The sequence below is a fragment of the Aethalodelphis obliquidens genome, unplaced genomic scaffold, assembly GCF_003676395.1.
Source record: "Aethalodelphis obliquidens isolate GAN/ISIS:26980383/991018 unplaced genomic scaffold, ASM367639v1 scaffold28, whole genome shotgun sequence".
NCBI lineage: Eukaryota > Metazoa > Chordata > Mammalia > Artiodactyla > Delphinidae > Aethalodelphis > Aethalodelphis obliquidens.
This window is the reverse complement of record NW_020837972.1, coordinates 15,133,569-15,148,216: the sequence shown is the minus strand read 5'-3', so window position 1 is coordinate 15,148,216 and position 14,648 is coordinate 15,133,569. Positions and strand designations below refer to the sequence as shown.

Below are 14,648 nucleotides of genomic sequence, written 5' to 3'. Positions count from 1 at the left end.
TTTTATAGTATCCAGTCTTACATTTAGGTCTTTAATCCATTTTGAGTTTATTTTTGTGTATGGCGTTAAAGAATGTTCTAATTTCATTAAAAATCTTGATTACTGGCTTCACTGGAAAACAGTAAGATCTGGCCACACAGGGCCCACATTCCAACATGACAGCAGCTAGCTGGGGAGTGGCCCTCCCCGTTAGGACATGTGTCTGCACCTGCACCACCTGCCCAGGTCCTGTGGGCATCTCGGTTGGTGATTGTGCTGTGGGCTCCAACAAAGGAAGATGGAAGGATTGGAATACACGTTCCACTCATTGCAGAAGGTGGAAGCTGGTTAGACTCTGGGGTCTAGATCTGAGGAGCTGAGACTGTGCCCTGCCCCAATCGGGGGCCACAGGCCGTGGCCCTAAGACCAGCCAGTTTACAAGCTGTGCCCACCTCAGTGGAGTGTGTGAGTGGCGGGTGCCTCTAGACTCCTGATGGAAAAGTGCCAAGAGGGGCTTTCTGGTGGCCAACACAGCAGTGCCCCTTTCCCAGCTGTATAACTAGGGCCTCGGTCTCCCCATCTGTAAAATGGGGGTATCACAGCAGCCAACTCAAAGGGTCATTATCAGGAATGATGATGCCTGTAAAACACATAAGACAGTGTGTGGCACATAAGGGCTCAGTGTTCCGTACTGTTTTCATGAGTGGGGGTTGGGTTCCTTCAACCCATGATGGTGAGTCTCTCTGTGTATCAAGCTGCAGGAGGTTTGTTTTTTCTTGACCAATAATGTCAAGAGAGTTCCCTAAGTGGCATTAAACATTATTCACCCGTGAGCCAAGGGCACGTGGCATCCCAAGACAGACCTTTCCTCTTTGTCTGGAAACCTTCTGATCACCCCAGTTTTTCCACACGTCCTTGCGGTGGGAATGAAATGATGAGTGAACTCCTCCTTGGTTAGGGTAACTAATTGCTCCAAAGTAAAGCCAAAGAGAGGCCTTTTGGACACTTGGTTTGCAGCTCCGGAGGTCAGAAGTCAGAAATCCTCAGGATGTGGCCGCGGGTTGTAGGTGGGGGCAGGAGTGGAGGAGGAAGCCTCATCTGACACACACAAGTCACCTAAGAACCTGTAGACGTAGGTGCCCCCTGGGCTCTGGGAACCAAAGCTCCCTCTGGACCATTATTAGCTTTGGTGTTGACATTGTGTCTGCAGTTGCTGTCCATCTGGAGTGGAAAATGCAGCAAAAACACAGAAATGTGGAATTCTGAACTAGGGACCATGGGAGAGCAAGAGTGGAGAGACCAGAGAGGAATGAGAAGGCAGGGGAGGCCTTACAGGCAGAGGCAGGTTTAGATCAAGGAACAGAAGGGAGGAGAGAGCTGAGCTGGGGGCAATATGGCGACTGTTCATCCAGGTAATAACTATAGATTGAGTACCTGCTGTGTGCTCAGTGCTTCAGTGGTGGAAACACCACGAGAGCGTGAATAGGGGGATCCTGGAAGGCTTCCTGGAGGAGGAGGCATCTCAGCTGACCCCTGAAAGACAATAGGATTTAGAGAAGCATAAGAGGAGAGCAGAAGGAATAGCTGGCAAGACATGGGACAGGGACAAGGACATGGGGAAACAAATCCAAAGGAGGCTAGAATTTGAGGTGCAGGGAAGAAGAGGGACAAGGGCTAGATCCTGAAGCCCCCTGGGGCATGGTGGGAAATAGGCCTTTCTCCTGAGGGCACTGGGGAGCCATGGGTGGTATGAGGCAGGGGGTTGCTGTGGTCAGACTTGCACTTCCAGGAGGTTAGGAGGTTCCATCTGCCTGAGGAGACGGCAGACCAAAGGAGAGTGGCCGGGCCCACTCCCAGTGCAGGCCCTGACCTCAGGCTTCTGCGGTCCTTGCTTCCCACCCCTGCCCTCCTTTTCTTCCTAATTATGCTGCTCGCATCGGGCCAGCAGCCCCACCTCCCATCATCTCCTGGGGAATGAAAAAGCTAGACCTCATCTGGCTGACTGGCCCATGACTGCTGGCATGACTATCCTAGAAGTCACTCTAAAGGACAGAGCTCCATAGCTAAAGCACAGGGTGTGTGTTGCTTTGCAGGTACCCAGAAGGCTGGAGCCACCTCTCAAAACCCCAGAGCAGTAGAGATGGGGCAGGGACCACCCTGACTACCTTGGCCAACAATGAGAGGGATAAAACAGTTGATCTCTTTAATGGTCTGTGACCTTCTCCAGCCCCCTGGGGTATAGTTATTAAAAACAATAGCTTTGAACTCATCCTGGCCTGGGTTTGACTCTCTACTATTAGGTAACCTGAGGACCCTTTAATGAGATTCAGTTCCCTTATCTGTAAAATGGACATGATCATAATAGTATCTATCTGTATTTGTTGTCTATTACTGCATAACAACCCCAAACTTAGTGGCTTAAAACAATAAACGTTTATCTCACAATCTCTGTAGGTCAGGAATTTGGGAGTGGCTTGACTGGGTGGCTCTGGCTCCTTGGTCTCTCATGAGGTTACAGTTAAGCTGTCAGCCATGGCTACAGTCATCTGAAGGCTGTTCTGGGGCTGGAGAATCCACTTCCAAGAAGGCACACTCAGATGGTGGGTGAGCAGGTGCTGGCTGTTGGCTGGGCATTTCAGTTCCTCTGCAAGTGGCCCTCTCCATGGGGCTGCTTGAGCATCCTTACAACATGGCAGCTAAGAGTGAGCAAGGCAGAGGCTGTGGTGTCTTCCATACCCTAGATTTGGAAGCCCCACTGTCGCTTCCACAGTATCCTCTTGGCTACACGGGTTTGCCGTTATTCAGTGTGGGAAGGGACTTCACAAGGGTGTGTACCCCAGGAGGCAAGGATCGTCAGGGAGGCTGGCTACCACACTGCCTTGTAAGTTTCCTTGAAGATTAAATGAGCATTTCTTAAGCTATGGTTCTAAAATCCCTTGTTTCCTACTCAAAATGCAGATTCCTGGGTCCTGCTCCAACCTCCTGACCAAAATTCCTGGAGCCAGAGCCCAGGAATCTGCATTTTAAGAACTATCCCCACCCCACCCCAACCAGGTGACTCAGACATAGGTCTCAGTAAATGGGAGGCAGTTCTAATTCATTCTGCTTTGTTTGGCCTCACTGTGTGTGCCAGGCCCTACGAAGGATGCTGGTGCAACAGAAGAGCATAGGAGTACAGAACAAACATTCACTGCGTGTCTTGGTGTAGTCGGTAACTGTTGGGTTGAAAGAAATTGTGATCCACTTAAAGATGTGCACACCGTTTATTGGGAAGATCCAGAGTAAACCTTGTGAAACCCAAAGGCAGGAAATTCAACCAGGCTTCGGAACACTGCAGTCTATCTTGAGCTGTTTGTTCTCTCTCTAAGGCCGCCTCATACCCAACTTAGTCTGTCCATCCATACACACCCCCAACACCCACTCCCGCTGATTCAAAATTCCCTGGACCCTGATTGGCTCAGCTTGTGTCTCGGGACCAACTCCTGCCCAAGCAGCTGTGGTCAGGGAGGGTAGAATCACGTGAGCTGAATGGGCACGGGAGGCAATTTTTGACATACCTGTGCCGGGCACTGTGCCAGGCCTTGGGGGCACATGGGAGGCAGACTTGTCCCTGCTCTCAAGGAGCTGCAGTCTAGGGGGCCTACTTGCACCACCCCAGGATTTCTTGGCCCCGTAGCTAGAGAAACAATGACCATAGTGCCCCTGAACGATGAAGAGAGGGCAGTGGCAGCAGCCCCGGTGCCCAAGTGCTTTCAGAGCTGCAGCTGGCAAGAACAGACAGAGCCATGGCCCCAAGCACGGGGAGACCAAGCCGAGGCAGCTCTGACCCCTCTGTCAGGAGCGGGCAACTGTTTTGAAACCCTAAGTGGAAAACAGCTCACGGGCCCAGTCCTCATCAGAAAACGCGAAGCCTGCAGCTGGGCTTAAGCGGTTTATTGTTTTACTGCCGTGGAGGAGTTATTTTGAATGCTGCGACTTTAGAAGTTGGGACAAGTAGCAGGGCCTTTTCCATAACAAAGTTTGTGTAAGGTGAGGTAAGGTGATCTGGGGAGGGATTGCGTGAGGGGGGAGTGGACAGTTGGCACCAGATCTAGCCAGAGTAGAGACAAAACAGCCCTGTTGAGGAACATACAAGATACTGAGCCACAAGTGGGGGAGGCAGAGAGTGCTATTCTTTCAATATTTGTCCCACTCAGAAGAGGAGAGAGGAAGGCATCCATGGAGAGGATGAGCAAAACAGTGGCCCTTCTACTGTGCTAGACAATCCACTCTAGCCCAAACCTTCACCCCAGTGAGCTGGCAACAGCCCTGTCTGTGGCTGGCTACCCAGAGCCATGCTCCTTAAAGGGAACAGCTGCAGTCACTCAAGCTTATCCGTTAGGAAGCCTCTGACTGCAAATAACAAAAAAAGTCCCCCTCGAAGCTTTACACATTTATTACCTCAAACAACAGGACTTCCAGAAGAAGGGCGGGTTCTCAGGTCCATTGATGCAGCAGGTCAAGGATATTTTCCAGTGTGTGCTAAACTCAGCAGGGGATGTTCTCCTTAACGTGGCCTACTTCAGGATCACAAGATGGCTACCATGGCTCCAGGCTTCAGACATAGCTTACTTCCAGAGCTCTTCATTGTGTCTCTTTTTAGAAGCAAGAATGCCCTTCTACTCTTATCTGTCAGGCACAGATAGACACATATATATATATATATATATATATATATATACACATATATATATATATATTTTTTTTTTTTCGGCTGCAGCTTGCGGGAATCCTAGTTCCCCGACCAGGGATCAAACCCGGGCCCTCGGCACTGAACGCACAGAGTCCCAGCCCCTGGACCACTGGAGAATTCCCTGTATATATCTTTTTTTTAATATGAGTTTCGGGTGCACAGCATTAATAATTCGACATCTATATACACTAAAAGTGACCACCACCACAAATCTAGTTGTCATCCATCACCATACAGTTGACCCCCTTCACTCATTTCACCCACCCCCAACACACAGCCATTCTTTAGCAGGTCAAGTTTAGCCAGTCCCTGAATATCAAATGGGAGTAGCACAACTGACCGAATTTGACTAATCATTTAGCGTGGATGGATGTTGGGCAGTGAGCCCATTACTTCTGGCCTAATTGCACTCCTTGAGGTTCTCATCCCCTACCCCAAGTGGCTTCTCAGAATATTCCTTCTGAACACATACAGTATCCTCCAAACACTGTTCAAGTGAAGACAACTTCCTCAACTTTGTCACACTCCTGGGATGCTGTGGTCTTCCTCAGGCTCATGGCCCGAACACCTCCCCGGGGTCAAGAGGAAACACTGTTAGCAGGTGGACGCACAACACTGAGGTACTGACTGACTTGTCACCCCTCCCCGTTTCATTCCTAAGAAGCCAGGCAGGTGAGGGCTCACCTGTGACCCTCCCTCTTGGGGCTGCCTCTCCGGCTATTTCCCCCATTCTGGGCCTCAGGCCTTGCAGTGGCCGCGGTCACAAATGCCACGGGCAGCACCCTGACTCAGCCTATGTGGGGAGGCACTTCCCCAACCCCGTCTGTCAGCTGGGGTCCCAGGAGAGGTGGAAGGAATTACTCAGCATGTACTGGTTGCTCACGAGTAGCATGATTCCCTGACCTTGGTATTTTTCTCCCTCTTTGAACTTGTTCTGCAGACCAAGGACTGTAGGTTGCTCATCCTAAGCCACATTTTCCTGAATGTGCATGATTTTTCCCGGCTGGCAGGAGACATGTGACCAAGCTCTGGATCCACATCAAGAGGACCTAGGGCCTAGTCTATCATACTAGATGACCTTGGGCCAGCCCCTTCCCATCTGTAAACCCTCCATTAGCCCAGCAAACACACTTGAGGCTGAGATAACAGATATACAGCATAAATACTGCCACCATCTGCCCTTTGCTCACAGCAGACATCACTAATCAATCACAGGCTATTTCCCTCTGAACTAGCATTGGTGCCGGAATCCTCCTCACTCCAGGCCCAGAGGCAGCCACCAGGAACTGATCAGTGAGAAGAGCCAAATTTTGGCTTTTCCCTTTGGCATCCCTCCCAATTGTCAGGTCTTCAGCCCACAGTTGACTTTTTATCCTCATCTTTACCCCTGTCTTCTCTCCCCTCTGAAAAGGAACTTTGGGACGCCATTTCCTCATATTCCTCTCAAAGACTCTGCCTTTTCCCACAGGATTCCAGAGGTTTATGTCCCTGCTCTGACACTTTTCAGCTGTGTGAACTTGGAAGATTTCTTAACCTCTCTGAGCCTCAGTTTCCTCATCTGTAAAAGGGGGCCAGTATCTGCCATAGAGGTTGTAAGAATGTGCCTGACAGAGCATCAGCCAGGGAGCACGCAGCACACTCTAGTCGCTTCTCCTGTAGGGCCTGCCCCTGGCTCTGCCAGGCAAATCAATCCAGGACTTTGATGGGGGAAAAGAATGATATAACCAGCCATTACTTGACAAACCTTTGTTTATTTTATTTTAGCCTTTATATCCCTCTCCCAGACTGCCTGATTATCTCTCCCCAGCCCAACTCCGGAGGCAGCCTGACCGCAGGTTGTGCTTTGGGGGTGGGTGGGGGGAGATTGTACCTTTAGTGCTTGTAAACCTACACCAGGACTGGGGCCAACACCTCACCACATCAGCTAGGTCTGGCCAGGACATGGGCACTGGGCAGTTCCTAACACCCCCTGAGACCCAAAGCCTGTGGACAAGAGCTGCCATCCCCATCCCCACCACTGAGGACTTGGGGAAGAGGGGCATGGAAAGCGTACCAAGACCCCCAGAGCACCTGCAGGAGAGCAGGGCTTGCCAGGGAGAAGGCAAAGAACCAGGTGAGATTCTTGAGGTTCCTGTGTCTCCATCCAAGGCTCCTTGCCCTCTCCCTGGGGGCAGTGCCAACTATCCCCGCCCCCCTCACTGGCCAAACCCAGAACCAGGCACCCTATCCCTTCCCACCAGCCAACAAGGAACAAAAGCAGTGAAAACACCAAGCTTTGTTGCTAGGGAAAAAAACACCCTAAGTATTTAAATTAAACCTGAAGCTCCAGTCAACTGAGCCAGCAGTAGGCTGGTGATTGCAGACACACAGACAGCTCCCCATTCTTCCCCAAGGTCCAAGGTCTCCAAAGCCAGCAGGAAGGGGCTAAGGGCCGCGTCTGTCTGTCACCAAGAGGGAGCCTCAGGGGAAATAAAGATTAGGGCAGGGGTGTCCTCAGGGGGTCCCAATTTGGGGGCACTGAGGACTGTAAACATGACCCAGCTTGAGGGCCAGGGGTGTCCCAGCCCCCCGAGATTCTCCCTGGATGAAGAACGGCCACTGTAGTGAGTGAAAAACAAGTTGGTCTCGAAGCAAAGCGAGACCTGGTCTCCCTCTTGGAATATTGTGGGCGAGAAGGGGGCTGAGTCTGTGAGCTCAGAGAGGGGCTGTGATGGAGGGAGAGGGTTCTGGAAGCCAAATACGGCTTTGCAGCTGCTTCTTTGCCCCTGTCAGATTGGCACCTGGGCCCTTTCTGGGCCGTGAGTCAGCTCATGGCCCCTCCTCCCTAGGGGAACCTGCTGGAAAGTCAGCTCAGGCCACAGCTGCCCAGCCCAGGACTGGACGAGGTCAGGCGAGCTCCCGAGAGGCCCTGCCCCAGGCTGGCTCTGGGAAAAGACAGAGGATGTGGCTAAGCAGTGCTGGGAGAGCGTGAGGGCTGCCACAGGAGCACAGATGTGGCCCGAAGCCAGAGGGCCGCTACGGTCCCAGGAGCACCACCTCAAGGCCTGGCTGAGGCCCCGGGGGAAAGTGCTGCCTCGGCCTCACTCCAGGCCGGGAGCCCCGGGGACCAGGCCATCCCACGGTGCTGGGCACACGTGAAAGCCCACGCTTATGGAGGCAGGCAGGCAGGCGGCAGCCAGGCAGCTCCTCCGGCGGGTCTTGGAGCCACAGGGTCAGGCCCAGGTGTGGTGTAGCCCAGCCCAGCCTCCTGTCCGCGTGAGGCCCAGTCTGGAGCCTCTGGACCAGCGCTGACTGGGCATGTGCCTTCCAGGCCACAGATCCTCACAGGTCCCAGCTGCCTCAGTGGATGCCTGTTGCCAGCAACAAGCCTCGGCTAGGTGATTTGGGACAGGCGACGGAGGCACCTGCAGGGCTGGGTTGGGGGCTACAGTTCCCACAAAACCAGCCCTCCGGCTGCTTGAGGATCACCCAGGGCCTGGCTTCTCCTGAGGATCAGGCACGATGGCCTCCTCAAGGCTGGGCTTTCTCTGAATGACAGAGGTCCCAAAGCACCCCTCAGAACCCAGCATCTTCTCCGAGCCTGAGTCCCCGAGAGAAGACCAGGCAGGGACCTCAGGGCTTACGCCGACTGCGACCGCCCTCAGGACCAGGTCCCCGTGTCTCAGGGCTGGGCCTGTCAGAGCAGGGCCTGGGGCTGGAGTGGCACCAGAACCAGGACCAGTGCTGGCCTCAAGGCTGGCCTTGACCGCTTCCTCTTGGTTCCGGCCCTCAGCCCTATCCTCAGGGCTGGGCCTGGCTGCGGAGCCACTGGCCCCTCAGCGCCCTGACCTCCTGCCCGTACCACTCGTGCAGCTGGGCGAAGGAGGCCGAGTCGAGAGGCCCGTTGGGCGCCGAGGCCCGCCGGCGGGGCGGCAGTGGCGGGGGCTCGGGGCCGGGCCGGGGGCTGGGGGCGGCGGGCGTCTCCGAGCTCCACACGGCACAGCCATTCTCTTTGGGCGGGAGCGCGCTGGGTCGGCGGGGCGGGGCTGGGCCGCCGCCTGCGCGCACGGCTGCCAGCTGCCGCTCCAGCTCGCGCACCACCAGCCGCAGGTAGTCGAAGCTGGCCCGCGACAGCGCCTTCACCCAGCCCTCCATGGCGGCCTGGCTCTCGGCCGCCAGCACGTAGGTGCGGGCCCGGGCCCCAGCGAAGCGCACGGCGAAGGCGAACTCCTCGGCCGCCTCCACCAGCTCCACAGTGCAGCCCTCCAGGATGATGACGCCCACGGGCTCACGGCTGGCCGCGTCCTCGAAGTAGAAGAGCATGTTGCCGCGCAGCACAAACCAGCGGCGGTGGTAGGCCGCATGCCGGCCGCCCTTCTTGTACAGGAAGCCCGCGTTGTCGGCCGGGGCGTCGCAGGTGGCGTAGAAGGCCAGGCTGCGCTCGTTCAGCTTCATGGCGGCGGGGCTTGGGGCCTCGGAACCTGTCCCCACCGGGGCGGCAGTTATTCACGCAGCCACCGCCTCGGGTGATCTCACACCACCCTCGGCTGCCACAGCACTCATCACCCCCGTTTCACAGATGAGGAAACTGAGGCTCAAGGAACAGAAGCAGCCTGCCCAGACTCACACAACTCTTCAGGAGCACAGCCAGGACTCGAACCCGGGTCTGACTGGCCCCAGAAGCCAGGCTGGTAACTCTCCTGCTGTCCTACCTCCCCCAAATAATGTTGAGGATTCCTAGGGCATGCCAAGCATTTTATATATGTTAACTCATTTAATCGCAAAACAAACCTTAGGTGGCAGGGACTAGCATTACCCCCGACGGGGAAACAAAGTTCAGAGAGGTTAGTCACTGGCCCAAGGCCAAAAAGCAAGTTGGGCTGAGCTGAAATCCAAACCCAGGCCTCATTTCAGCTGCTGCTGTTTCCATCATCCCCAGGTTCCAGACCAGCTGACCTTTTGTGGTCAGGTTCCAGCTCTGCTGATTTCATAACTTAGCTTTGACTTGCGGGTCCATAAAACAGGGATAAATAGAACCTATTTCAGAGGACTGTAGGGACTTCATTCATCAAACATTTATTAAGCACCTACTGTGTTCCAGGCACTGTTCTAGGCACTAGCAGTAAACAAGATGGAGAGGGTTGCTGTGCTCTTGGTGCTGATGTGCTAGTGGCAGGTGAAGGGAGCAGACAATTAAACAGATAGAGTACATTATCTGTACTTTAACAGATAAAGGCCAGATGGTCTTAAGTGGTCTGGAAAATATAAGACAGGGAGGGGGTAAGGAGTGTTAAGGACAAAAGGAGTGTTTGATCTTAAAGGAGGAGGGGGGGTTGGTGTCAAGAAAGGTTGTACTGAGAAGGTGACATTTGAGCAGAGACCTGAAGGAGGTGAGGGAGGGAGCCCCTGGGACATGCCAAGCAGAGGGAATAGCAAGTGCAAGGCCCTGAGGTAGGAACCTGCTAGTGTGCTTGAGGAGGCTGGTGAGGCTGGAGCAGAGTGAGGAAGGGGAGAGGTGGGTGATGCAGTCACAGTGGCAGAAAAGACTTACAAAATAATCCGGATAAAGGGCCCAGGGCTTGGCCCACACTTACAGGGAGGGGCTGGGGGGAGAGCATTGTGCACCCATTTGAAGTAGAGGACTCTAACTCTATGCACTTGGCCACAGTGATTATACCACTTTCCTCCAAGGAGTATATGATGAGGGAGACACTGGCCAGGTAGGACTCAGGTGGCACATGGGTCCCCAAGGTGGCTACACCCTCCCTTTGGGTTTTCCATGGCCACTCTGCAAATGTACCTTGTGCTCCTGCTTCAAAATCTCACTCTACATAGGACATTGGCCACATTGTTCAAGAAGCAAAGTATATAAAGTCGCTGGAATGCAGTGGGTGCTCAATTAATGTTCATTCCCCAACCTGGGCAATGCCTTAGGACCTGGAGTAATGAGATATGGGTGGTGCCTCTCCAGGGAGCAGCTAGCCACAGTGGGGCCCAGACAGGCAACCTGACCCAGGGCGGAGGAGGCAATTGCTCCCAACCCAATCCACCTCATCTCACCAGCCTACACAGTCAAGAAAGGCTTCCTGGAAGAAGCAACATGAGCCGTGATTTAGTGCCTATCCTGACCTAGCAGCTGACCTGACCAAGGCCACAACCCCTGAAGACTCAGGGTGTTTAATCTCTGTTCTACGTCCCTGAGCTGTGTGACTTTAGACATGGGCCTCCCCTCTCTGAGCCTCAGTTTCTCTGCAAAATGGGAGGGATTCCTCCCTACCCCCCCAACAACTCCCATGTGGACCCCAGCCCCATTTCTCACAGGAACCACCCACCCTACTCGCCCCATTTCCCTCCTACCTCTCAGGCCACTGCTCACTTCCCTGCCCTCTGCTCAGTTCTGGTTTCGGCTTGCTCTTCTCTGGGTTCAAATGTCAGCTCTGTAGTGTCCAGGCTGTGTGACCCCAGGCAAGCTTTAAGCCTCTCTGGGCCTCTGCTTCCACATCTGTAAAATGGGATCATAACAGCACCTAAGTCGGGGTTGTTGTGACAATGACACAATGGCTACATAGAAGCGCTAAGCACGGTGCCAGGCATAGTACGTGCTTAGCTGTGGTAGCTGATGACATTCTTCTCAGCCTCTCCAAATGCTCCCCTCAGTGCTCTCTGTCTTGGCAAAAGGCCCTTGGTTTCCCCCCACCTCCACATCTGATCACTTATCAAGTCCACTTCATCCCCTCCCCACCTCTTCCAAATCAGTGGCCTCATCTCTGCTCACTGCCACCTCCATTCTAGGCCCCCCATTGTGGCTTGCCTGGACAGCTACAGTAGCTTCTTCATTGGTCTCCCTTCTTCCACCATTGCCCGTTCCTTGTCCGTGTTGTTCAGGGTAAGATCATAACTCCTTCCTAGGCCCCTCCCCTGGCCCCCCAGAGGATCCATCCCCCACAGAGGGATCCTATTAAAACTAAACCCTATCACACCCCTCCCCTATTAAACCCTCCCATGGCTCCCTACTTCTCTCAGTATAAAATTCATTCTTCCCCATGTCTTCCAAGTTCCCTTCCCCTATTTCTTTCCCCCTTGCTCACTCGGCTCCAGCCACCCTGGCCTCCTTGGTGTTCCTCAAACACCTGAGGGCCTTTGCCCTGGCTCTTCCCGCTACCTGGAATGCCTTCCCTGTATCTTCACATGGCCAACTCCTCATCCTTCAGTTTCAGCTTGACCATCACCTCCTCAAGGAGGAGGAGGTCTCTGTATACAAGAGACCCCCCCTAGTCACTCTCCCATACCGCCGCTGGAAATTACCTGGGTCATTTTTGCTGCTCTAGGAGGGCGGAGGTTCTCTGTCTGAATTCCAGTGCCTGGCATGTAGTTGGTGCTCAAAAACCTGTAAAATGAACCAAACAGTTACCTACGTAAACCTTTCAACAGCCCCATGAGGAGTCTTTTCCCCATCCCACATTCATGGATGTGGAAACTGAGACACAGAGAGCTTAAGTAACTTGCCAAAGGTACAATTCTGTGCCTAGAATCTCATGCTCTAGGCAACCAGCCCAAAGGGGCTGATCTTGGAGTCTCACCACCCATTAAGGCCAAAGGAAGAGCAATTTCCCTCACACTCAGCAGCTCCCCTCCACGCAGCCACCCCACCCTGAGCCCAAGGTCACCAGCCAGCACAGGACCCCTCTCTGCCCATGGCCCTGCCTCCTCCAGCCCAGCAAGAAACGAGGGGAGGGCAGGAAGCAGCAAGGGCACAGTCTCCAGCCTCCGGGAGGGCCTGGTCCCCCGCTTATCTCGCCCTGCTCGTACACTTTTCCAAGAAGTTCAGAGTCCGCTGTGGGCACTGCTGCTAATACAACAGTCCCTGGCCAGGCAGGAAGCTGGCGGGGACCAACCCAGCCCCTCTCTGGTCTCAGAGCCAACTCGCCTCCTCCAGTCCAGGCTGGATGGGCCTTGAGAACACAGCCTCATCTACATTAACATCCATCCCTCTCGGAATTGAAAAGATTAATCCTGAAGAGAAATTTTGCAAAATGCTGAACAGGTAGTAAACACTCAATCAAGAAGCTGTCAAAAGGCAAATAGGGCTTCCCTGGTGGCGCAGTGGTTGAGAATCTGCCTGCCAATGCAGGGGACACGGGTTCGAGCCCTGGTCTGGGAAGATCCCACATGCCGCGGAGCAACTGGGCCTGTGAGCCACAACTACTGAGCCTGCGCGTCTAGAGCCTGTGCTCCGCAGAGAACAAGAGAGGCAGCGATAGTGAGAGGCCCGCGCACCGCGATGAAGAGTGGCCCCCGCTTGCCACAACTAGAGAAAGCCCTCGCACAAAAACGAAGACCCAACACAGCCATAAAATAATAAATAAATTTACAAAAATAAATTTTAAAAAAAGATTTATATTAAAAAAAAAAAGGCAAATAATTAGCTCCAGGTCTCCAAGGACACAGACTGCCCAGAAACCAGGACTCTGGGGAAACTGAGGCATGGCATTTTGCCACTCATTTCAAGGAAAGAAGCCAGAACCACAGGTCCTGGAGTTGGATCCAGCTGCCACAAGTGTCCCCGAGCAGTGGGCATGTTGGAGAGGGTGTGGCAGGTCCAGGCAGAAAAACATGTACTGAGAACCCTGAAGAGTTCCTGTGCAGGGCTGCCCTGGGCAGGGAAGGGCCACAAGGAAGCCAGGACCGCCATCCCAGGCCATTGCTCCTATCTATCTATCTATCATTGCTCCTATCTATCTTTTTGTGTGTGGTGTGTTCCTTAAAGGACAGCCAGAGCCCTGGAAGAGGTGGTCAACGGCAGAATGTGGGAGCCAAGTGCAGCTTTAGTCCTCAGAGTTCCCGCAGCGGCGGAGGTCTTTTATGGGGCTGAAGGGTCATCGGCCAAATTCGCCTCCTGGAGCTGGGGTCCCTGATGGGAAAAGTACCACTGGCGTGGAATCGCAAATGGACAAATCCCCAGCAGAGATCTCTCCAGACGGCTGGGGGACCCCGAGGCCCACGGCGGCCCGAGCCCGGTCCCGCAAACCCTCGCAGGTCAGCCCGAAAGTCCTCCCGCCAGTCCGGCCTTACCTCACGGCGCGGACTAGGGCGACGGCAGCAGTGGCGGGACGGGAACCGGGGAGCGGCCCGGCCATGGCCCGGGACTTGCTCGGTTGCGGCGGCGGCAGCGGCGGTGCTTTGTCTCCCGGGCGGCCGAGCCGGCGCAGCCGCGGGAGAGCGCGGATCAGACGGAAGGAGGCGGGGGCAGCCGGACCGTCGGCGACCCACAAACTCGCCTCTTTAACCCTTCCCAACCAGCCCGAGCCGGATCCGCCCCCGCTTTCGTCCCCCGCTCCCGGATTGGACAACCCGGCCCCGACCCACCCCCGGATTCGCCACACCTTGTGGGCCCGCCCTCGAAACCACTCTTAAAGGAACAGCAACCGGTTTAGGAATTCCCAGTGTCCTATTCGGGGAGAGAAGATTAGATCCCGGAGACTCCGCGCTCTCAGGGGTAGGGATAGGGAGCGAATTCGTCCAGAAAAACCATCGGGGTCCTGGGCGAGGCCACTCGCTGAAGCAAGCTCTAGGCTTGGAGTTCGAGCTCCTCCCTGGCTAGGGTTGCCAGATTTAGCAAATTTAACGCCCAGCTAAATTTGAAAAATAACTCTGCTGAAAACGTGTGATTTATTGAAAAAAGATGAATACAGGACATTTCAGGCGTCATGACAAAGTCAATACAGGACTGTTCTATATGGACAGGATGCCTGGCAACCCTACCCCTGGCCCCAGGTGAAGAGGGAAAGTTCTAGAGTTGGGCAGGCTTGGGTTCAAGTCCCAGTAAGTCACATTTAATCACTGTGAGGCCTTAAAGAAATCAATCCACTTCTCTAGCCCTCTGTTTCCTCATCTGTCAAATAAAGACAATCATAGTAAATAAAGTGCATGGCACACAGTAGATGCTCTCAATAAGCAG

General features: G+C 54.2%; 1 protein-coding gene across 4 annotated transcripts; it reads right to left on the bottom strand.

Moving 5' to 3' along the window:
• On the bottom strand, positions 1 to 13,957 carry PHETA1 (PH domain containing endocytic trafficking adaptor 1). 4 transcript variants are annotated; one of them, XR_003436737.1, is made up of 7 exons: positions 13,763 to 13,957; positions 11,996 to 12,077; positions 11,048 to 11,192; positions 4,420 to 4,647; positions 2,423 to 2,675; positions 1,414 to 1,512; positions 1 to 1,200 (listed from the first exon to the last, which is right to left on the bottom strand). XR_003436737.1 is itself a non-coding variant. In XM_027124771.1 (4 exons), exon 4 carries the CDS (start codon positions 9,143 to 9,145, stop codon positions 8,492 to 8,494), a length of 654 nt encoding a protein of 217 aa, XP_026980572.1. In that variant the 5' UTR covers positions 9,146 to 9,171; positions 11,048 to 11,192; positions 11,996 to 12,077; positions 13,763 to 13,954; the 3' UTR covers positions 6,443 to 8,491. The 4 variants fall into 4 exon arrangements, 1 of the variants encoding a protein (XP_026980572.1); XR_003436736.1 differs by lacking the exon at positions 2,423 to 2,675; XR_003436738.1 differs by lacking the exons at positions 2,423 to 2,675; positions 4,420 to 4,647 and having other exon boundaries at positions 13,763 to 13,953.
• Between the last annotated feature and the right edge of the window lie 691 nt (positions 13,958 to 14,648).

Bases quoted from the DNA above. Each gene is read 5' to 3' on its own strand.
- PHETA1 (XM_027124771.1), bottom strand. From the start codon at position 9,145: ATGAAGCTGAACGAGCGCAGCCTGGCCTTCTACGCCACCTGCGACGCC.